The following is a 24,345-nucleotide window of genomic DNA, read 5'->3' as shown; positions in this document are numbered from 1 at the left end:
GGGATTTTCAGTTTTTTTCATACCCACTTACTATTTAATTTGGGTGTCGTGAACTCTAATAACCTCGGTATAAATTAATTAAATGTACAATACGAAGTGTCACACAGCAGGGGGAGCTGAAGACATGCACCAAATAGAATTTACAATTGGGTAGTAACTTCATATTTTCTGTAGCATCAGAAACCCTCCATTAATTTTAGTCATTTTTATAGCCTATGTATATTAATAGTTAAATGCTTATGCTTCATACGTTTGTTTTGGTACCTTTAATCATTTGATGCAGTAAAATAGCCGTTTCATTTCAAAAACAGTAGCAGTACATAATCCTGTTGTCCTGAAATGACGATCTGCAGTTTTTTTTTTGTGTCATCTCCTCTGCAGATGCTGATTTGACTGAAAAAAAAATATGAACAAAGGCTTTGCTTTTACATGAAAAGAGCAAATTCTCTGAACTGACAAACAGCGAACATGGAGGTTCTGAAAACCAGAAAGTGTTGCCTTGTTGATAATCCACCTTTGAGTTAAACAAAAGGCATGTGACTGTAGAGTAAAAATATGCAGGTGTGTCCACATTGGCTGGAAACATCTGAAAGGTGCCAGCCCCAGCACAAGGCCTTTACAGACTCTAAGAAGAAATATGTTTTTCAGACATTTCTTCAAAGGTAAAGCTCACACGCAAGCGGTGATATTTCCAGTTCCCTTACATTGCACACAGCTGACTTACCGTGGCATCTGTCAGTGAGATGATACAGTGGAGCAGAACTCTTGTTGATGCTGGTAGTTATACCAGTGTTTTTACTTCTATGAACTGAAAGAATGTATGCTCTATAAAAGCAAGCAAATTTGTATTTTCAAAAAAAGAAACTTTGTAACACACTAGCCTAAGCTCATCTTAGAAGTTTGTGTAATGTTTCAACAATCAGCTGACAGCCTGTAACAATGAAATCAGTAACAACAGTGCTACTTCAGGGCCCCTTTGATCCTGCACATCATGCAAAACTGACAACAATGTTGACTTTTTTTTGCTTCTTATCCTGCAAATTTTGTTTTTTTAGTAGTCAATGAGGGTATCTCATAAGATCCATTGGTTATCCATTGTTTTGGTTTTGTAGTGTGGTTGACTGATGTCCATCTAAAAGCAATTCTCATTACTCTGCAATCATCTAAAAGGTTCCAAGGCATGCATTTGGGATTTGTTTTCCAAGCTTTTTCCAAATTAACTTCAGTGGTCTCCTTTAGATAAAAAAATAAGGCTCAGAATCATCAGTCAAACCAGCTATTCGCCAGGTTATACTTCTATCAACAAGTTTGGTTTTGCAGATATTCTCTAAGAAATTCCATGATGATTATAAGTTCTCTGACTATCTCCTACCACAACTCCGGGTCCAGACAACATTACTGAACAAAAAAACCCATCTGAGAAAAGTTCTGGAGCTGCGTAACAGCAGCATTAGTGACACTAAACTAACCACTACTGCACCTCACCTGTTGTAATCAGCAATTTTATTCTGAGCCACTGTCAAAGGGCACTCTGGGTAATCAGAGTTATGCTCTTGCAGGAAAACCTCAGCCAAGATTAAAGAGAGACACTTAAGCTGAAGTGCAGCCTCCTTAAAAGGCTTGGTCTCAATCTCAGATATAGTTTCTCCTTTTGTATTCCAGCTGTGCCATTTCACACACTAGTTTCATTGTTATGGAAGTACACAAAAATGTAATGCCTCCATGTCAACATGCTATTAAGTGTAGTGTAATTAGTGCTACATAAAATAATGTTATTTGACAACCTAATGTGTTTGACCTCTGCTATCTGTTGATCAACAGTTGATCAACAATGTATTATGAATGAATGATGAATTTTTATGAATTATTATGTCTATTTTTATGCTTAAGGACAACAGATGGAAATTAGCCCTTGGCTATAATCTGGTATGTTTACATTCATGTAATTTTTTTTTTTTTTTACATTTATGTTCATTAACATGCACTGTCCTAAATAAATAAATAAATAAAATAAACAAATAATGTTAAAAGGGTTTATAACAAATCTATGAATGTATCCTACTAAGATAAAGTCTTTAAAATCCATGTATAACTAATGACACCATACCGAGGATGGTAAATGCGCTGGCTCTTAGGCAGCTCTTTTTTATTCTACTTGAGGACTCAAAGTTTTTGTGTCCATTGGTAACCAGCAGGTGTTTGTTGGGGGGGGGGGGAATGGTTTGTTTTCCTCATTTTGCATTAATGGATTTTTTCCCCATGAATATCAACTTGGTAATTTTCATGCCACAACAAATACTTTCAAATTAGCTGTGATAAAGACATATTATTGTCATGAACATGTCATAGAAAAGCCAGAACACAGTTTCATTTGCAAACTTATGTAATGATTGGTTACTAGTACATATTTGAGCTGTATTTTCTGTTATGAAAAAAAAAAAAAGCTTCAGTGCAGTACCTCCAAATTTAACTAAATTTACACAATTGGTACAAATCAACAGGTTTTAGAAAACTAAGATAAGCCGACAGATTTAGAACAAAGTTACAAAAATGGTCAATCTTCCCAAAAAACAAACAAACAAACAAACAAAAAAAAGGCACAGAGGACGTCCAGCAGCTGCTCCATCCCTCTTAGAGAACATTTGCATATCTGAATAAATACATCTGCTGTTAATCGATATCAAACGGTGCCACAGAAGAAGCACGGTCATCATACACTTACAGCAGAGTGCAACATTGTGAATTAGTGGAAAAATAACACAGCATATAAATATCTCTTCATAAAATATAGAGACTAAATCAAGGATAAAAGTTATTTAGTACCATTAATCAAAAATATTAATTGGAAATTTTCAAGCATATACAATATTTATAATATTTGCCAAAAATTATATTTAACAAATCTATCCTATATACTGAGTAAACTGTGCAATTAATAGCAGTTGGGAGAGCAGTTTTGCACTCACATTATACACTACAGAAACACCTGAACTAGTTATTGCAGAATAAAACCCTCATATCACTGGAAACTGATCAATCCAGCATCGCAGGACCACTGCGAATGACAAAGGGTTTGACAATAAACGGCATTTTAACATTTTAAAGAGGAATTACACAGTGATCTTTTACTGATGCCATTGATGATGACATTTTCCCCAAACTTGCCAAGACAGCACACAGTTGCACAAAGAACAGCGGGGCATGTTTAGCACTACATCTTCAGTTCTTGTTTTCGAATGCTGCCATTAGTCTCTGCAGAGTAAATGTATCAAGAGAAATGAGGAAGGATACAGTATGCTGAACAGTGTGTGCAGTTCATGCTTTTAAACTTTTCATTCTCTACAACTGAACCCTGCAAAGTCAAAATTACAGGCACATGCATTTATGAGGCTTTGCAGTAACCAGATGACTTCTTGCTAATGTGCTGCCCTGAAACTGTGTCATGCTCTCTGAATGCTTGGACTCCGTGCCTGATATCTGATTCATCATTTACCAAACTAGGGACTGGATTGAGTCATAGCATCTGTCCATCCCTTTACTTTGAAGAAAGAAAAAAAAAAAAATTACCATTCAGCTACTATTATTCTGAAGAATTTCTCCTTGGTGCCTTACCAGAAGGCCTCTAAGTTTAATAAAGCTGCTTCGTAAGAAAAGAGGAAATATCTACCACAGATTGAAGTCCTCACAGCTCCATTTCCCCGCAGACTAAAAATACAGGTCCTTATTGCTGCTTCAAAAAAAAAAAAAAAAAAAAAATAGAGTTAATCTACAGTTAGACCCTGAAATCACACCATTTGCTACCAATCGCAAAAACCCGAAAACAAAAACAACCCTTAAAATATGGGCACTTGTAGCAAACAGCAGTAAGTTTGTGCAAGAGGAAAAACAAAACAAAAAAACCATTACATTCAACCAAGGCAGATCTTTTTTTGACGCATAATACATGTTAGCAGTATTATTTTCTGTTCCTCTTTCTGAAATATAAATTAAAAAAAATAATCTTCAATTAAATCTCCATGAAGGCACAAGCAACTTGACTACTTGGAAGTCAGTGTTCAGTGAAAAGCATCATTGCTGCTGCAACACTAAATGGGCAATTTTTCTTTAAAGTTCATATAACATTACTCCATTTCAGTGAGACGTCTTATTGACCAATAAGAATTCAAAGAAATAACAATTTAACTCATAGCACTATCACAAATATACCTCATTCCATTATTGCTTTAAAACATACAGTAAATCAGAGGTAAATGTCAGAAAAGGTGTATTAAAAAGCACTCTTTAAGTAGATGGATGACAAAAAATAAAAATACATCCATCTTAAAAGTTATGATCTTTCACAGTCATACAAGAGCTCATGGTAAGGCCAATAATGATGTGCTTACAAGACTGAATTCCTCAACTGTATTTTTCAGTGCTACAGACATTACTCTAGAAATTACCTCAGATTTGGATGCAGCATCAATGGCGCAAGTTCTAGCTTATAAATAATTCAGTATAAGTCCAAAATGGCATATATTTCTAATTCTAAGTTTAGTTCTTGGTATTTAAGAAAGAGGTAAGAGAAAATAAGATGATTAGTTGTTAGAAAAACCTGTACTAGGCTCAAAAAAGTGAGTCCTACGTCCTCAGACGGTGTCATTAGCAAGAGTCTCTGTTGAGAGCCAGATCCTTGCACCATTCAGAAATTTGCTAATGGGAGTCCCTTGGACAGTGCGGCGGGAAAGGTTGCCCGTTGGGGTGAAAGGAAAGGAAGATGTAAGGCATTCTGGAGGTGTAGAGGGGTCATCAGGAGAACTGGCTTGAAAATACATCCTCCGTTGGTCTGTAGGGTTTCCACCTGAGCTGGTGAGTGGTGTGTTGCCTGGACTGGTTCCCTTATATTGCCTGAGTTGGCTCTGCAGTATCTCAATTTCATCAACCAGCTGGGAGAGCTTGTGGTAGGTGGTGACTGGGCCTCCTTTGGAGATGCAGGCTTCAGGAACCCAACGGAGAAAGAAGAGCTTCCAAAAAGCCATATGAGAGGGCATGAGAAAGGGAATCAGCAGGCCCTGCAGGTCAGCGGGTCGAGAGAACCAGTCCTTGAAGAAGCGCTCAGATGGACTTAAGTCTTTCACTGGTGTCAGCTCAGACTTCAACTCGTTAGCTAGAGAGCTTCGTCGGGTCAGGGACTCCTCCCCACCCTTTACCCCATTACGCAGATTTGTGGGCGTCCCTCGTAATGTGGAACTGTAGGCTTTCTGCTACAAAAAGAGGAAACACTGAGAATTAGACTATTTTGACTCTCTCTGTGACAGGCTGTACTGCAAAGACTCTAAAAATGACAATTTAAAATGTATATTTTCTGTTTAATAATCCACCTTCTGTACATTTACTACAGATATTTCAGAGGACAAAGGTGACTCAATACAAATTTACCTACATGTCCTTTGACTTCTATAAATAAGAGATAAGTGGAAGAGAGACTACTGTATTTGCATTCTTTGAGTTCTGTGAAACTTTCCCTTCAAATGACAGGAATTCTGTAATTACAATCTGACTGTCAGAAAATTGCCACTTTAAAAATCTTAAGATGTCAACCTCTTAACGACAGTTTAAAAAAAAAAAAAAAGAAGGGGGGAGAGAGAGAGAGAGAGAGAGAGAGAGAGAGAGAGCATGCACATGTAAATGTGCTAATTCGAATCCTGAAAACTGGTGAACCTCAGTGCTTTGCGTACCTTGCGTTTGAAGGTTTTCACTTCACCGTTCTGAACACAGGCAGCTCCTTTGCCTACATACATGGGGTTGTTAAAGAGGGTTTGATCTTTAGTTGAGAACTGCTGTGACCACTCCCAAACTGGAGGGAAATACACAACCTGGTCTTCTCCTTGAGGGATGGCTTTGTGCTTGGCAAAGTCCTGCAGAGTAAAGACAATGTTACCCTGTGACTCTGTACGTAATAAGAACTACTATACTCTATAAAAAGCAGCTTCCAAAGCGGAACAGTTTCAATACATGAAAGTAAGAAGGAGAAAAAAAGAAAAGAAAGGTCCACAACTTGCTTTTGTCTTGACCACAAGTTAAATGTTATCCTCTCTTTTTGTTGTACTCTTTCCTGTCAATTATCTGGCACGCACAGAAGGAAATTACAGTCTGAAGCATTCAGTGACACATCCTCAAGTTATGCTTTCCTTCTTTTCTATTCATTTCCAATTCATTATTCCTCTTCATTTATTTATTTTTTCCACAGACAGACCTCTCTCACAAACATACACACAGTTGCATTTACTGCTCATTATGGCATTTCCACTGATGATTACATTTATCCAGAGCAAGTGCATACATAAACATTAATCTATCCCTCACCATCAAGTGCTGGGCACGCTGCTTGGATGAACTGAACAGGAAAGTACTGAACAGTGGGATCCACATGCTGTCACTCAGTACTGTCAGATAGGTCTCTGTGAACTCAAATGCTGCTGGGTACTGGTTCATAATCTGCCACACGCAGTCCAGGAACAACAGGAACAGTGGGGACTTTACCCATAAAACAAACAAACAAACAAAAAAAAAACAGATGCAGGAAGCAGGGGTGTCAAGTCACATCTCTTGAATAGTTGGATTAATTTAAATTACATTAATCAAGTACCTCCTCTTTGTCATTTTTCTTCAAGTGGTTGCATCTGTCCAAGAAGCGATGGCCAGCCATCACCCACTCCTTCTGCACCAAACTCTGAAAGCCAATGAGGCTGCGATAGCGAGGGTCCAACATGAGCTGCATCAATGCGGATACTACACAGTTTAGGTCTCGGTCTTCCTCTTCTGTGCAGGTGCAGAACAAAGGAGTAATAAGTCACAGACTCTTATGTGGCACTGATACATTAAATGCATATTATTGTACATTTTAAGAAAAACTTAGCTGTAATATAATAAATGATCGAAAAACATAACTCCACATGCAGGAGTGAAGGCTACAAAATAAGGCTCAAAAAGAGTTTACCTTGAAGAATGACAGAGGAATTCCCTCCCTCTAAGTGATAGACCATCTCAGCAGAGTGTTTTAAAAAGGCCCTTTGGTCACAAAAGAAACAAACATGTTAACTGCATTGATATTTATTGTCAACCGTTATCATACCTTTAGTCTTTTCTGCATCTAAATAATCCTGTGCAAACATGAAAGTGTAAAGAAATCATTTTAAAAAGCACCTTTTAATCCTATATTCTAGATTTAACTGTGACTCTACAAACATGCAGCCTTATGGCGCACTTTAAATTTGTCCCTTTAAAATTTTATATGACCCTCTTGAGTTTACAATGCACAGTCATGCACTGTCAGCTTGTTTACATACCTGACATATTCAAGCCATCGAGAGTTTTCAATGGTTGAAAGCCACCTCTCCTCAGACTCCTCAAACGGATCTGCACAATAAAAAACATTAGTACGTTTATATGTATAAAACTGTACACGCCAATGCCATTAAGTCTCCTGCATTTTTTCAGCAGAGCATTGAATTACACTGCTTTTACAGTGGGGCAAAAAAGTATTTAGTCAGCCACCGATTGTGCAAGTTCCCCCACCTAAAATGATGACAGAGGTCAGTAATTTGCACCAGAGGTACACTTCAACTGTGAGAGACAGAATGTGAAAAAAAAAATCCATGAATCCACATGGTAGGATTTGTAAAGAATTTATTCGTAAATCAGGGTGGAAAATAAGTATTTGGTCAATAACAAAAATACAACTCAATACTTTGTAACATAACCTTTGTTGGCAATAACAGAGGTCAAACGTTTACTATAGGTCTTTACCAGGTTTGCACACACAGTAGCTGGTATTTTGGCCCATTCCTCCATGCAGATCTTCTCGAGAGCAGTGATGTTTTGGGGCTGTCGCCGAGCAACACGGACTTTCAACTCCCGCCACAGATTTTCTATGGGGTTGAGGTCTGGAGACTGGCTAGGCCACTCCAGGACTTTCAAATGCTTCTTACGGAGCCACTCCTTTGTTGCCCGGGCGGTGTGTTTTGGATCATTGTCATGTTGGAAGACCCAGCCTCGTTTCATCTTCAAAGTTCTCACTGATGGAAGGAGGTTTTGGCTCAAAATCTCACGATACATGGCCCCATGCATTCTGTCCTTAACACGGATCAGTCGTCCTGTCCCCTTGGCAGAAAAACAGCCCCATAGCATGATGTTTCCACCCCCATGCTTCACAGTAGGTATGGTGTTCTTGGGATGCAACTCAGTATTCTTCTTCCTCCAAACACGACGAGTTGAGTTTATACCAAAAAGTTCTACTTTGGTTTCATCTGACCACATGACATTCTCCCAATCCTCTGCTGTATCATCCATGTGCTCTCTGGCAAACTTCAGACGGGCCTGGACATGCACTGGCTTCAGCAGCGGAACACGTCTGGCACTGCGGGATTTGATTCCCTGCCGTTGTAGTGTGTTACTGATGGTGACCTTTGTTACTTTGGTCCCAGCTCTCTGCAGGTCATTCACCAGGTCCCCCCGTGTGGTTCTGGGATCTTTGCTCACCGTTCTCATGATCATTTTGACCCCACGGGATGAGATCTTGCGTGGAGCCCCAGATCGAGGGAGATTATCAGTGGTCTTGTATGTCTTCCATTTTCTGCTGATTGCTCCCACAGTTGATTTTTTCACACCAAGCTGCTTGCCTATTGTAGATTCACTCTTCCCAGTCTGGTGCAGGTCTACAATACTTTTCCTGGTGTCCTTTGAAAGCTCTTTGGTCTTGGCCATGGCGGAGTTTGGAGTCTGACTGTTTGAGGCTGTGGACAGGTGTCTTTATACAGATGATGAGTTCAAACAGGTGCCATTCATACAGGTAACGAGTGGGGGACAGAAAAGCTTCTTACAGAAGATGTTACAGGTCTGTGAGAGCCAGAGATTTTCCTTGTTTGAGGTGACCAAATACTTATTTTCCACCCTGATTTACGAATAAATTCTTTACAAATCCTACCATGTGAATTCATGGATTTTTTTTTCACATTCTGTCTCTCACAGTTGAAGTGTACCTCTGGTGCAAATTACTGACCTCTGTCATCATTTTAAGTGGGGGAACTTGCACAATCGGTGGCTGACTAAATACTTTTTTGCCCCACTGTATAAGCTGCAGTGGAGCTCACCTAGGATACATATCTGCCTCAGTTTAACAAATGCGCTCTGGATGTCCAGGATAGAAGGCAGACTCTTGTCCAGATCCGATCTAAACGGTTCATTGCGCTGTGGGTGGCTTTTTGTGATAGCGGCAAAGATTCTACAACACAACACCACAGACAGTGATGACAAGATGCACACTTGACTAATGTAAACAATTTAAATATCAAAAACCTGAGCAGAAACTGAATGTTCAGACTTGTATTTCCTTCTCCTAAAGTAGCACTTTCTTAATGGACTGAGAGCTGAAAATCTGCTAGAGTTATTAAAAAAAAAAAAAAATCATTTTCAATTTAGGTTCTGAATCTGAATAGTCTTACTTCTGCTCAGTCTTCTTTAGCTGTAATGGATCAGTTAAGCTGGCCATCCGGACAAGAGCACTCCCATTGGAGTGACTCCAGCACCACATCTGCAAAAAACAGACATTAATTAAACAGTCACTGATCAGCAACAAAGTAATAGTGAGGCTCTGATCAGTTAAATTAAACAATAAGTGGGATAACTCCATTGGTGGGCCTGCGCTTTGTCTGAAAAAAAGACACTGCAGGTTAAATAATGACCTAAATGGAAATTATATTTGGAAGCATAACGTTTATTGGAGACTTCCGATAAACGTGCGCTCTGTTAGAGTGTAGATGCTCACAGGGATGCGACGATCAGTGAATGATGATGCATACTGCATCAGATCTTGATCTGTCAGAGATGACGGGACTACAATGTGCTCTGGAAGACTAGAAAAGAAAAAAGAAAAAAAAAAAAAAAAAAAAGAGAGAGAGAGAGACTGGTGTTAACACATGAAACAAACACAAGACTTCATTTAAAGCGGATTAAGTAAATAACAACTAAGACACTAACCCAAAACAGAGTGAAAAAAATAATAATAATAAAAGGTATAAGTGGTTAACAAATTTATTAGACCACCATCTAATAAAGGTATATGGCACAGATGCCCTAAATTAATAGTATTGGAAAAAAACAACATCTCAAAATATTTGTTTATGTTTCTAATCAACCGATATGTGCAAGCCCTTTTATTAAAATCATATTTTTAATGTTAAACTACAATTATTGTTATATACTTGAATTATGTCATTTACAGTTTTATAAAGAAGCAGAAAAAGGTGAAGCACTTTTTAGATGACAAATTACAATTATTTACCCATATTTCTGAAAAGAAAAATTAGTTTTAGTGGTTGAATATTACACTTGATGACTCTGCAGAGAAGTCCAGCGTGCTGGCTTAAATCTGGGTATAAAAATGGGACTTCAGTCTGTCAATCGCCAAATAAACAACAATGTCATTCTTACTTTTAAATAAATTATTTTTCTTGGTTTTATGACAGGTGGTCTATTAAATTTCTCAAGTAGTATAGTATAAATGTGAAAGCTTGTAAGGACTGGAACTGTTTTGCTATCGCTTTGGATTATTTCAGGCCCATGTTGTGTGTTTGTCTTGGTGAATAATTGATCCTCTGTAATGAACACCAGGGGGCGACTCCTTTGGTTAAAAGACTAGATTTTATAATAGTTGACTGAAAACAGAATTTGGCTCCCTTCCTCTGTGATCTTGAAAACTTTCTTGACAACTCAATGGCTAGTCTCCAGTTATACTGAATAAAACATGAAGTTCATTTTGAAAAATCACAGAGTCAAAAGGGAGGATTTTCCAGTCTCAGGACATGTAAACTAAGTTTTTAGCCAGTGCAAGTCAGAGCCACTCCTTTGTCGTCATGTCCTATTACAAAACTACCAAGATGACAACAGTGAAGACGCTCTTCTCCAGGCTTACTAAAGGGCAATATCACTCTGGCTACGACCATATACTGTCTATGCTTTGAAACCATCTCTGGCGATAATGCTGCTGAACTGAGATGAATAGACTGTTTTGTCAAAACCAGACTGACATGTTAGTTTTTGTTTTTCTTGTCAGGTACCTCAATATAGTGTGGAAAAGGCACATTATGTCACATGTCATCAAAAAAATGATTTTAAAAGAAGTTTGTAACAAGTAGGACTGAATGCATGAAATAAAAACCTTGATGAGACAGTATAACTCTGGTTGATGGAGCACACTCTCCACTCTGAAGCATTCGTTCTCTTGATTTCCCGATCCCAATCAGAGGAACGGTCAAAAATGGGGGTCTGTAATCCTCTCGGGGTGGAACCATTGACTCGTTCCTCTGAGAGAAAAACAAAACAAAAAACATATACACTTATTTATACATGGAATTAAAACATTTATCACTTTCAAATAATATGGCAGGTCTTTTACAAACAGTGAAAGAACTATAGCAATCCACAGGCGTTACCTTTAGATTCATGGTATCGCCGTCCTTGATACTCAAAGCCAAACAGCAGTTGAAGATCAGCTGGATGAGAGTAGTGGGCAATAGCCAGGCAAACCTATAATTAAAAAAGAGAACTACTAAGTACTATGGGATATGCAGTACAAAAGAAGTAGAAGTGAGAGGTATAATAAATATTGTCAAGGCAGATTAGGTTTCATCATAACTTCCCAGTCCAGGTTTATCCAAGTGCTAACATTAACTCAGAGGCATGTTTTTTTTAAATAATAGCAACACAAGCAGTCAACCCTGGGGTAGAAAATGTCTAACACACATTCTAGTGCTCTGAGTTCAGAGCTGAATCTCTGTGAGGCTCAACTTTAGTCATACAAAGCAAGTCATTCAGAGCTAAAGCTGTGAATGATACTAGAGGGCACAGAACAAGTGCGTGCGTCTGTCCTCGTGTGTGTGTGTGTGTGCGGATACAAAGGCTGCTCCACACTCTGTAATTTCCTATGGCAAAATGGGCCATTATAGGCTGGCATAATTCCATATGTCAGAAAAAGAACCGAGTCCTGTTTTACGCTGTAATTACATACATGGTGTCCATAAATAAGCTCACAAGGAGTGCAGGAGGGGAGACATTTTTAATTTTAGTGCTCTATACATAATCAACCTTAAACAGAACATGTATATTTCCACAACTGTGCTTCTGGGCCTACTTGGTGCCTACCAAACTGTAGCTCTACTAAATGAGCTGGGCATCAATAATGAACCATCTGTTCTCTGTGCAGGAGATGAGTCAGAGTTACACTGCCAGTCGTTCCTACAATCAGGATCAAATTCTGCTTCCTCTGCTTTGACTGAGTATTGTTCTCAGGGTCCTTTCGTATTGTACCTTCAGCAAATATGCTAATTGAGAAGTTCCTATTCTAACGGAGGCTGACAAAGAAACACAGAAAACCTGGTCTAATATAAATATTGCTGTCACAGAGGATGTGGTCATAACTTGAAACTTAATGTGGGTATGTAGTCAGTATGGGAAAGAAAACGTTTGGTCAACAATAACCAACGTTTAAATCGAAGACTAGAAAACCAAAAGGTTATTTCTAAATAGTTATTCAGATACAAGGCATACATTTATAGGCTTGATTAAAGAATGATTAAAGAACTATGATTAAAGATTAAAGGCTATGATTAAAGAACAACTGTTTAAATCTGACACCTACATTAATGTGACAAGTCAAAGTTTTACTTGCAGTAAACTTTGGTGAAAATGGTGAATGTGGGAAATGAGGTAGCCATTGCTCATTTTCTTAATGCTGCTACCGTCACTACCAACATATCACTGATATGATGCACAGTTGTTCAGTATTATCATAGTTTAATAGTAGTTTCAATATCCTGTTTGGTTACTGTATATAATTTATTAGCACTTCAAATATCCACCCACAATTTCCTGTTTGCTCTGAGAAAATAAATACTAAGAGTGTCTCATTAGGTACCCTGTTCAAATGCTTATTAACTCTTTAAATGTTTAACCATGTTACAATTGCCAAAATTCCCAAGATCCCCATGTCCATCACTCTTCATGAAAATAATACTGGGGGGGGGGGGGTGTCTAAAATCCTTTCAAACAAAACCTGGTACCTGGTCCAATGAGTCTCTGTGACAGATAGTACAATCAGAATTTTTTTTTTTTTTTTTTTTTTTTTTTTTTAATATGTGTGATTCAACCCTGCATTGTATGAACAATCCCAGTTGAGGGTAGGGGTGTAATGATGAGGGAGACATTTCTCTTGACACCATTCAGGCCCCACAGCATCAACCAAGCTTCATTTAGATGCCACATCCTAGCCAAGTCCTAATGTTGACCACGATGTACCCACAATAAAACATGCCCTTTCTGCAGACAAAAGGCCCACGTAGTCCCCAGACCTCAATCCACTATATCAAACTTTTGGGTCACATGTCAGTGTGGGGTCTAAACTAGCATTATGTACCCAGTAAAGTCTCCTAAACAGCTTAAATGGGCATTCTGACTCAAAGCATGCAGATGTTTCTGTTTCACTGACCTTTCTGGCACTTTCAGGTCCAGCTTCTTCAAAACAGAACCGTATCATGCGCAAGTCTTTGCAGTACAGTATGAGCTCAGTGGGGTTGAACTTCAGCTTCTGGTTGGAGCCCAATACTTTCTTCTTTCCCTTTGTATCATTCACTGAAAGGAATAAACACAAAACTTAAAAAGAAAACAAATTTTTGATGACTGAATTTCCAAAAATTTACTATTCTGTGGAGTGTACTGCTAATGAAGGACACCACTTGATACTTGGTAAACTTTGGCCCCATTCTCTCCTGTCTCTGTTGCTGCCTCTTTGATTTAATTAATTGTTATGGAGTTCTACTGTGCTTATTTCACTAGATTCTTATGAAGAACCTAACAAACATGGTTAAAACAATTTAGCCTGATTAGCTGGGCATGCTAACTTTAGTTGGATTCTAATAGTACTCATTCTCCTATAATACAACAGCACCATGTAAGCCGTTTGAACTACTTTCCTCAGCAACCTAACTTATTAAAGTCACTACTTTATATTGCCGCATGATGACACTGATGGCATAATGACAAGAGGAACAGGGTCGAGCAAATCACAATGATTTGACACAATATTCAGATTAAATAATGACAAAAGACCAGATTTCATTAAATATATGCATCTCTTTCTTTTTAACTGCTCAGATTTGTATTTTATTCAGATATTTTTATTTGGCTGCCCTGTGGGTAGTGCTGGGACGCTGTGTTGTTGTACCATCGGTGCTGCTGACAGCATTTTGTCACATCTATCACAGTGCATGTCTGCAGTTAATTTTATACCAGTATTTGATTTTATAAGTGAACCAGCATTAAGGTCTTATTTTATTCCCGATGCCCTTATATTTGCTCTTGTCCCACAGTGATAGTGTCCTTAGATGCCGAGGTCATACAGCTCAAAAACAAGCTGGGTAAAACAAACCCTCATAACACAATAAACCTTGTTCTGGACAGACACCCTCACAGTGTCAGCAATGGACTGCAGTGAGATATATAAACAAAGCTAATCCTAAGCTGGGTAGCATTGTTGCTAAACACTGCATTAGCCATGAGATCATTTGCTATCAGATCACTGACCAGGAAAAAGGGAATGACACTAGGTGCTCCTATACAATGAGTGGGCAAAGCTTCTGTGTTTGTGACCACACAGTTGCCAAATGCACAAAATGATGGCCTAACATCATTAATAAATTTCACATTCTGTGCTCTAATGGGATTTCAAGACATTTCATTTGGGCTCAAGGAATTCCAAGAATATTTTCCTCACAAACATTAAGAAAAGAAATGAAAAAAAAAAATATCAAAGCTTTTCCTTAAAATTCTTTCCCTAAAATTTGGAATTGTAATGAGATACCTGTTACTACTTGCTCCAGACAGGTCAGGGGGATGTCATGCTCTCCGAGCAGCAGGTGGGACAACGTGGACTTCTGTAGTGAAAGGAGAAAAACAAAAAAGTAGGTTTGATGTGTTGCAGAAAATGTATTAGCCCCCAAAACTAACTGAAAACGGTCTTAAAAGGCTGTTTGATATATTGAGTTAACTTTCCCAGACTAAGCAATGATCAAGTTCCATTTTCTTATCAAGTCGCCAATCTGCCACATAGGTGGAAATGACGTCTGTTCTCTCACTTCTTGTGCGATATCACTGACAATGTAGAGCAGGAAAGTACACGAGTTTTCCTTCCTCTTTGAAAGAAGGCTGTAAAGTAACAGTATTCAATCTATTCTGCAGCATGGTGCTGGCGATACTAACATATATCACATCCAAATATATAATTGAAATTTGCCCCCCTTAAAAAACAAAAAACAAAAGACAAACGAACATTAGGTGCTCTTAAGAACCTCAAAAATGAATTTTCACACTATTTTTCCTCTAAATAGCTTAACTGCTACTAAGAAATCCACTCAAATACCTGCTTTGGTGAAGTGTCCTGAGGAATGAAGGACACCTTAAAGTTGGTACATATCAGCTTCCCCCAAAGGCCTTCTTGGTTGTTTTCAGTGCTGATACATTTCCTCACAAAGTTCACCTCATTAACTACTATCTCACCTAGTGACAAATAAATGAGCAAAAAGACCAGTGTAAATCCAAAGGTTATTGCTGCAATTCAAAGAAACAAGTAGAAAACAAAAATTGGAAACTCAAAGGAAGTCCAAAAAACAGCTTGTGTATTTCCACTATACTGACATCAATTTAGAAAGGTATCATGTTGCAATACAGTAGGGCTGCTCAATTAATCGAATTTTAATCACGATTACGATCTGGGCTTTCAACGATCATTAAAAATGACTGAGCCGATTATTAGCCCCTCCCTCATTTATCCGCGACACCTTAAAGGCCGGTGCGTGAAAATATTGTCGGGCATAAACCGTCCGTGGCGCAAAAAAGGTTGGAGACCGCTGATTAAGAGGACCCAAGGGAAGCTCGGAAAGCTAAGCAGAAGTTATTTGGAGAGGAGAGTGACTGCTGTTGGTTGAAAAGAGAGTTTTAAAAAAAAAAAAAACTTCAGTGGTGTTGCACACTATTTTATATTATTTTTTAAAGTCATTGTTAACCCTTTAAAGCCGGTCAGAGCAGCATGCTCCGTTTTGCGTAACTATTTTTAAATCCCTGTAGAACCTGAACCGTGTAAGCTAGCGCAATAACCCGGAGGAGTTGTACTTACATCTGATGCCATCAGCTTGTCCTCGGTCACGGTTTCCTTCCACATAAAGCTTTACAAAAACTGCATAAAAAGCGCTTGCAGGAACAAAAACACAATATTCCAGAAACACGCTTTGCCGATCCGATCAGCTGTTCGTAACACTTCCCACATTGAAACAGTCGTCAGCACGAACTACCGCATATCCGCCATTTCCTGGCCGAAACCGGAAGTGACGTCATTTTCGCGGAAATTGTAGTTTTTTTACTCGTAGGCCTTAAAAGCCTATACTGGTCATGTTTGACCTTTCTGAATAGTTTCTGTGATGCTTAGAACTCGAATTGCACTGCTGGAAATAGTTTATTTTGATGCACCTGCTGTTTTCTTTGCAAATTTGCATCATAGGATTGTTTTTGTTTTTCCTGCAGTATATAAAAATTGCTGTATCTCCAAAATAAAACTATGAAGACACTCAAAATAAATTTCCTGTTGTTGTAAACTATTTTTTGCAACTTTTTTGTATTTAAAGTTTTGAGGGATAAACCCTTAAATTTCTCCAAGTAGAAATATATGTAAAAAACAAAAACGATTTTCAATTTTTTTTTTAGTTTATTGCACTTTTTTGCAATTAATGTAGTTACTATGGACTTAATGCATACATATTATTTAAAATATGGGCTATAACAGTTGCATAGCAACTTGAAATGCTCCCACAAATGGCACTACAACATGTAAAAAAAAAAAATAATATAAGCTCTGGCGGACTTGGTTCTATAGTAGGTCTTAAAGGGTTAAATAAATATCGTCAAATAATCGAGATCTCAATTTCAGTGAAAATAATCGTGATTATCATTTTTGCCATAATCGAGCAGCCCTACAATACAGCATCAAACTGTTTTATTTATGCTTTATATTTACATACATTCATAAACAGTAAATTCTGACAGAATACTTTTCTGGACAAAATGCATACTCCATAATTGCATATACCATCTCTTGAACTTATAATTATACATGCAGACCTTGCTTAAAATTTTAATTACACAATCATTTTCTATGCTTCTTATACTGGGAAAGATTAACACTGCAAAAAAATTTCCACACAACCTTTAAGTTAAATTATGAATGGCCATCAGAGGAGGACAAAGGAAAGCAAAGAAGCCTGAATACTTAAGCTGACCTAGATAAATTAGAGAAGAGGGAAAATGAAACAATCATATCACAAGTCAAACAATGCTGACTTTGAAGTATACGCAGACACAGGTGAGTCATAAAAACATGGACTTTAATCAAGACGAGTACCTGAAAACTCTATTCACAGCCGTACTCATGTGATATATTGTAAATTATAAACAATATCCAGAGAGTGCATTTTCTTTTGCCTGTGCGTGCATGATAGCTCTTGTATAAATAAAAATCATTACAATTTCTTGCAGCTACTTTCCCCATCTACTGCTACTTGATATGTTAAGATGGATGGTGAAGCAGTAGCTCAGATCTGGGTTTTGCTGACAGTGCAGAAGGAAAATAGTCACAGCTTGCAAAGTACACCAATGCATGCTGATACACATCAATTAAAAATAATCCCACAAACTTTACCGCAAACTAATAAGTAGACAGCAGTAATGCTATAATAATGCTATTAACTTCTTACTAAGTAAAGACTTTAATAAAGTATCTGCGTTTTTACAAGTCTTTGCATGCTTTAACAATGATGTCACATCAGATTTAAAAAGCAAGTCCACCCAGTCTAACAAGGTTAATTGTACTTCATAATACTGGAAGGAAGAGTACAAGAAAGAAATACTTAACATTATTATGCTTTATGAGAAACTAACGTTTTAGATCAGGGTTAGACCCAATGACTGATGGAACTCGAGTTAACTCAGGCCCTCCACCGCTGGATTTTGGAGGGGCAAATGTCTTCATACTCAAAAGGATGTCTCCATCGTTTCAATTTTCTTTACGTTTTTACAAACGATGATTAAAAAAAAACAAAAACACAGCAAGCATTGGGGTACTTTCCTTAGAAAGTACATTAGTTGAGCCAACAAGATACTGAGATCACTCTTGCATATCTGATCACGTTTCTCATGTATGACTGCAAAAGGATGTGCTTCTAAAGCAAACACTAAACAATTTAAAAAGCTGGCGCTAAAAGCCAATTCTCTCCACACACCTCTTAAATGTCTGCAAAAAACAAGTGAGACGGTAACCCTCAGTTCTCCCATATCTAAATGGGTCAGCGTTTTTCATACACCATTTACATGAGCAATGCAGACTTTGTACCTTCACGTGAATCCGGCTATAAAAGGTTGGTCTGCAAATTTTAAAAAGATGAGAACTGTTACAGAGGGTGGAGTTCTTTAGAGGCGAATTCAAAGCCCTGCCTCAGAGGAGTCAACTGAGAATGCACAGTTAAAAATAGGGAAGCTAATCATGTAACCTGTTAGTCTGTCTTGCTCACAATTCAAAAAGGGAAATAACCAACAGCCTTCAGGCAATACCACACTTACCTCCTAACTAGTACATCAGGTTAGTTAAATCTGTCATCTTACTTGTGACCTAAATTAGCCTACACTTTATTAAACTACAATTTTACATGTCACATGACTGAAAATGAAAAACAGTAGCTCTGAAGAACTTCATTAAAAAAAACAAAACAGTAAAACTTGCAACCAAAATTAGGCTCAGTTTACAGTATATTATACAAAGAGCATGACAAGCCATTTCCACAAGGCTCACAAGCTCCCAGATAATACTGAAACTACTAAACTAAAGGCTTTCCTGCTGTTTCAGTTAATGATACAACTACAGTCTGCCATTGTAATGATAATATTTGCATCAGTAGGCACATCTTGAACGGTTGAGATTCCTAAGCTGAATCCACTTTAGCTTCTAAGTTTAAAGGCTGTTGTTTCCTGTTAACAAAAAAAATGTTGACAGAGGACAAAACACCATTCGGGTGACGTTTATAAATAGTTATGAAGAGGAATTTCTGCCAGAGCACCTGCTGCAGTGCAGTTGACTAGATGTTATGATACAATCGTATCGCCTATCAACCACGTGCCAAAAGGCTAAAATGACCCACTTGTGATAAAAACAAGAACAAGCACAGTAAGACTTCATTAAAACTTTCATTGCACATGTAGTATGTCATCTTGTTTCCTAGCAACCAGGTTGCAAGTTTAGGACATTTCTACAACGCCTTCCCTTTTCAGACCCAGAAGAGGGGCAGTCTTTTATATACAGTCTATGTGCAAAAAAAAAACTGCCTGGAGCCATTACCAGTAAGTCAGTCTGCGGTGGGCATTGTACAAACTTTAATAGTCAAGTATTGAGACTTTGACACTAGATAGCCGTCTAAGGAAATGCACCACCGACCCTGTGTTGCAAATAGTTTACTAGAATAAAACAAAAAATAAAAAGCAGAAACATTCATTCTAGTTCTCCATTTCATGAACCTTATGCTCAGTTCTCACAGACACCCAAGGTATCAATTTGTACTGTGAACTGAAATAGAATAGCTGCTTTTGATAAAATGTCTCTTTCATCTGCATCTATTGAAACAAAACCATTCATTTTTCATTCATTTTGGACCAACTATTTCACATTTCTGAAGTCACTAAGAAAAATAATCAGGCATAACTATTAGATAATTCTGCCTGCTCTCTGCTTAAAGCAGTAAACCTCTGTAACCAAGCACAAAACGTTTTAGTTAATGAAAAACTGCTCATTCACAGATTATACACAGCACACAACTCATGAATGCAAAATATGAGACACCGTGTAAACATGAAAACTAACTTCTCTGTGATCAAACAAATTTTAGTGACAACTATTCTAATGCAGAAAAAAAAAAAAAAAAACTTACCTGAAAGCAACTTTGCCTCCAACTTTTTAAGAGGTTTTTCAACTGTATTCTTCACATCAGTCTGGAGACAGACACACACATACACCACATCTTAGTTAGTCATTTACCAGCTCTACAGTTAATTAGTTAATAAACAATTAAAATTATGCATCTTTACACTGTAAGAGAGTAAAACCTGCCGGTCAAATGTGTTATTACAATGTCCGAACCCCGCAAATCATAGTTTAAATTAATCTGTGCTCTCCTAGCATTCAAGCTGAACATCCTGTTGCTGTTTTGGCAAATTACTGTTTCATAAACACCATCAGCATGCCCCAGGTAACAATACCATTGCCTAATTTTTGCTGCTTACAAAATTAGGTACCAAGCATGTACAGCTGTCAGCAAATGCTTATTAAAAACTTTCCTGTGATGCTGTGACAGTCTGTTAGTATCGGGACGGCTGTGTGCTTAAAGTAAAACTCTACTCTTTGAGATTGAGTAAATGGATGTGAGGTTAAAACACTAAGTTTCAGCTGCAGGAATTACTTTTACACGTTGGGCTAAAATTTCTACATGTTACTGCTTATACTCATATTATACACAGTTATGGTTTTATTTTAAAACTAACATTTGGTGATCCCTGCGCTTAAATGCTTGACAAAGCAAAATTTAAAAAGTTTTTTTTTTTTAAAAATGATCAAAACCTTACTTTAAAAAAAAAAAAAAAAAAAAAAAAAAAACCCACACACACCCCACAACAACAACAACTCAGTACAACTTGATGAAGAACTGCCATCCTGCTGAAGTTTTATTGTTAAGTGCATCACTTCTAGCCTCACCCAAAATGTGAAATGCCCAGTTTTAAATAATCAAGATACACAAAAACACTATCATCACCAGCTCGGTAATCAAAAGAGCACAGCCATCCTTATTATGTACTTGAAAACAGCGACTTTTTTTTAAGTCACACAGATACAAAACACTTTAAAACCCTTGTACAATGTTTGTGTTGGCCTTTCTCAGACAAGCACTGGTTTTATTTGGGTTGCTCCGCCAGCGACTGTAAGCAAACACTTACCCTCTGTCTAGAGCTGCATACACCTGTAGGCAAAACATGAGACGCCCAACCGCTGGGTAATTATTTCTCTTTTTCAAAATGGTGGCACATTAGCTGTATGTTTGTTAAAGGTTTCATTTCTCGAATTTATACGAGAAATGGGTGGGGGGCTTTTTTTCCTTTGCTTGTGCCACTTCACTTGACATATATAACCGTAAAGCAAAAGCAATGTGGTGAAGTGCTTCCCTATTTTATGGTACGATGGTGCTGCAGAAAGAAGATACCTCCGCTGGCATGGATGCTTAATGTGCAATTCATGTGTTACTTATCTGACAATGCGCAAACACGTAGAACAGCAAGTTAACAAAGTGTTAATCAACCCAGGCAATTACTGCGCTAACCAAAATATGCTGTACCATTATCGATCATGAGCCCGTACATACCTGAGCAGGAGGGAGATAACACTTGAAGGTCGGTTTCGTGACTTTGGCAGGAAACATTGTTTATGTAATTTACGTTCCCAAACGGACGCCTGGCAAACGATATCCTGCTGCCAGTAATATTAAAAATAATATAATAAAAACTATCCAAGGGAAAATCTTGGAGAAAGTTTCTAGGTCAGCCCTTAGCTGAGCAAATCCAAGATATCCGTGTGTAAAACATTCATTGAGACACTGTGGGCAAGCGACGGCAGTCCTTCATTTTGTGAAGTAGTCAAGTAGCAGATGAGGCTGGCTGGCAGAACAAAGTTGACAGAAGTTGACGCTGAGACGTCGGCGTTAGCTCGGTGTTAGCTAGCTAGCTTAAAGTACTATATCAAGTTTATAAATATCGCTCCCATGCACAGAAAAAAAAACTAAAGGAAAAAAAAGATAAGACGCACTGGCTGCGTGTCTACATTTTCTTTACACCTGTTACAGTTTTAGTTAACCTTACCGACTTACTCAAAGTCTAACTAATTCAGCCAAACGCAGTACCTGACGCTGTAAAGGATTTAACGGCCATGTTTATACAGAGCAGAGGTCCCGCCCTGCTTCCGGGCTCCACTCCACTCCGAGATCGTCTTTCATTAAAGTTTCCGAAAAGCTGGAAGGCGACAGGAAGGTACTCTGGCTTTATCCTCTGCTAAATGGATATTTGCTACTGTGTGCGATAGTAAACACGTATAAACCTGTCATGTTAAAGTTTTAAACAACAATTATTTTTGCGTTCATCAAGTGCACCACTTATGGACTACAACTCCCATGAGACACAGAGAGAACTTAGGCGACCGACCGTGCCCTAGTTTTTCCTCTTTGTTTTTTTTCAACGCAACTGCTTAACTTTATTTAGCATGATACTCAAAGCTTATAACAGAAATGCATTCATAGCACTTTTATTATGTCATTTAGATTATTAATTGTAGTGGCAATTCCTTTACTTTTGAATGATCAAACGTCCCACAACTTAAAGTCCACAAGCCACTGCTGCACTGAGGTAATATTTCGTACGCAGGCAAAAGAAGTCCATTGTCCAAACCTTTTAGTTGAGAGTTTTGGTTTTGGTTTATTTATCCATTTGGCAAGCAATAACAAGATCCTTCCTACTGCTTCTCCTGCTCTGGTAAAAAAAAAAAAAAAAAAAAAAAAAAAAAAAAAAAAAAAAAACCATAGGCCCACCCCAAATGCATGCTGGTCCTATACCAGTCTATTTATAGAAACAAAATGGCCCTACAGCTCTTACTGACTAATTTAACAAAATAACAACAAACAAAACAAATCATTTAAAACAAAATATTAACCAACAAATAAACCCCAAAATATAAATAAACTAACAAACTTTAACTAATTTCAAAATAATAAAAAATAAAGAACAAATAGCTCCAACACTCCGGCCCCTAATTGTGCATACTATCACAATTACTTTAAAGTCCCAAAAGGAGGAGCTATTCCCTTAAACAAATCCTTAATTTTCATTGATGATTTTCTTCACGATGAGGCTTCCAGTAGCAAAATAAGTTTTGTCACTGGCCTTTCCAAAACACTGGTCCTTGTTTGTAGTCTCACAGAACGCACCAAGCCTTTTGCATCCTGGTTTACATTTAAGACTTTCGCCATCATCCATGATCCTCTTGGAGCTGTAGCGTCTGCAATTAAAACAACATCTCCAGGTATAAGACATCTTTTAGTCCTCATCCATTTTTGTCTTTCTTGCATCAAAGGTAGGTACTCAGAAAGCCATCTCTTCCAGAACAACTCTGCCATGTACTGTACCTGTTTCCACCTTTTCCTGACATGCAAATCACTTGGATGAAACAGTCCTGGTGGAAAAACTGGTTTATTTTTCAGCAACAACAAGTGATTGGGTGTCAGTGCTTCAAGATCATTTGAGTCATCTGAAACTTTAGTAATGGGTCTGTCGTTCATTATAGCTTCAACCTCACAGAAGACTGTGTGGAGTCCTTCATCATCCAGAACTTGCTCCTTAAGAACTGAGGCTAAAATATTCTTTATTGAACGAATGAGACGCTCCCACACACCACCTTGGTGAGAGGCTGCTGGAATGTTGAAGTTCCATTTCATGCCATCCTGAACAAAAGCCTTTTGAATTTTGGCATGGTCCAGCTCAGTCAAACTTTCTTTCAACTCTCGATTCGCCCCAACAAAATTTGTAGCATTATCAGATCTGATGGTCGTAACTGGGCCTCGTCTACAGATGAACCTCCTCACAGCATTTATACAAGAGTCTGTATCAAGTGTACATGCAATCTCCAGATGTACTGCACGACTGGTGAAACAGGTAAAAAGAACTCCATACCTTTTAAGGAGACTTCGTCCTCTTTTAACACTTATAGGTCCAAAATAGTCCACTCCAACATTTGTGAATGGAGCTATGTCTGGCAGGACTCTCTCTTCAGGCAGATCCGCCATCTTTTGTTCAACAAACTTTCCTCTGTTGCGTCTACACGTGATACAACGAGAGATAATTTTCCTGGCAGCAGAATTTGCATTTAATATCCAGTAATTTTGTCTTAGTTTTGACAACATGTGTGCTCTTCCTGCATGTCCCAACCTTTGATGGATATGGCGTAAAATCAGTGTTGACACATGCATATCTTTTGTCAAAATTACAGGATGCTTTAATTCCATAGGCATGGCTGCTTTATTCAATCGGCCACCCACTCTGAGGATTCCTGCATCCAACACTGGATCAAGTTTGTAGAGCCAATTTCCCTTAGAGACTCCTTTGAGGCCATTGCGGATTAAAGCCATT

At 38.0% G+C, this 24,345-nt stretch overlaps 1 protein-coding gene across 2 annotated transcripts; it reads right to left on the bottom strand.

Annotated features, from left to right (window-relative positions):
- Nucleotides 1-2,418: 2,418 nt before the first annotated feature.
- On the bottom strand, nucleotides 2,419-22,668 carry mtmr10 (myotubularin related protein 10). 2 transcript variants are annotated; one of them, XM_085401800.1, is made up of 16 exons: nucleotides 21,537-22,668; nucleotides 20,055-20,115; nucleotides 15,452-15,588; nucleotides 14,894-14,966; nucleotides 13,523-13,665; nucleotides 11,472-11,565; nucleotides 11,198-11,342; nucleotides 9,806-9,893; nucleotides 9,483-9,571; nucleotides 9,132-9,262; nucleotides 7,329-7,398; nucleotides 6,980-7,050; nucleotides 6,629-6,801; nucleotides 6,346-6,516; nucleotides 5,718-5,897; nucleotides 2,419-5,240 (listed from the first exon to the last, which is right to left on the bottom strand). In XM_085401800.1, the coding sequence occupies exons 1-16, from the start codon at nucleotides 21,591-21,593 to the stop codon at nucleotides 4,629-4,631; spliced, it is 2,295 nt and encodes a 764-aa protein (XP_085257926.1). In that variant the 5' UTR covers nucleotides 21,594-22,668; the 3' UTR covers nucleotides 2,419-4,628. The 2 variants fall into 2 exon arrangements, with proteins under 2 accessions (XP_085257926.1, XP_085257917.1); XM_085401791.1 differs by having other exon boundaries at nucleotides 2,419-5,243; nucleotides 21,537-22,666.
- Between the last annotated feature and the right edge of the window lie 1,677 nt (nucleotides 22,669-24,345).

Source organism: Rhamphochromis longiceps, linkage group LG1 (assembly GCF_057381845.1).
Source record: "Rhamphochromis longiceps isolate RC_006_pf linkage group LG1, R_longiceps_female_GT1.1, whole genome shotgun sequence".
In the NCBI taxonomy this organism is placed as follows: Eukaryota; Metazoa; Chordata; class Actinopteri; order Cichliformes; family Cichlidae; genus Rhamphochromis; species Rhamphochromis longiceps.
Note: the sequence above shows the minus strand (reverse complement) of the source record. Positions and strands in the feature narration are given on the sequence as shown.

Bases quoted from the DNA above. Each gene is read 5' to 3' on its own strand.
- mtmr10 (XM_085401791.1), bottom strand. From the start codon at position 21,593: ATGTTTCCTGCCAAAGTCACGAAACCGACCTTCAAGTGTTATCTCCCT. The intron at 11,566-13,522 runs GTCAGTGAAACA...TTTTAATTATAG, and splicing joins GACCTGAAAGTGCCAGAAAG to GTTTGCCTGGCTATTGCCCA. The intron at 5,244-5,717 runs GTACGCAAAGCA...CTCTTTTTGTAG, and splicing joins TGAAAACCTTCAAACGCAAG to CAGAAAGCCTACAGTTCCAC.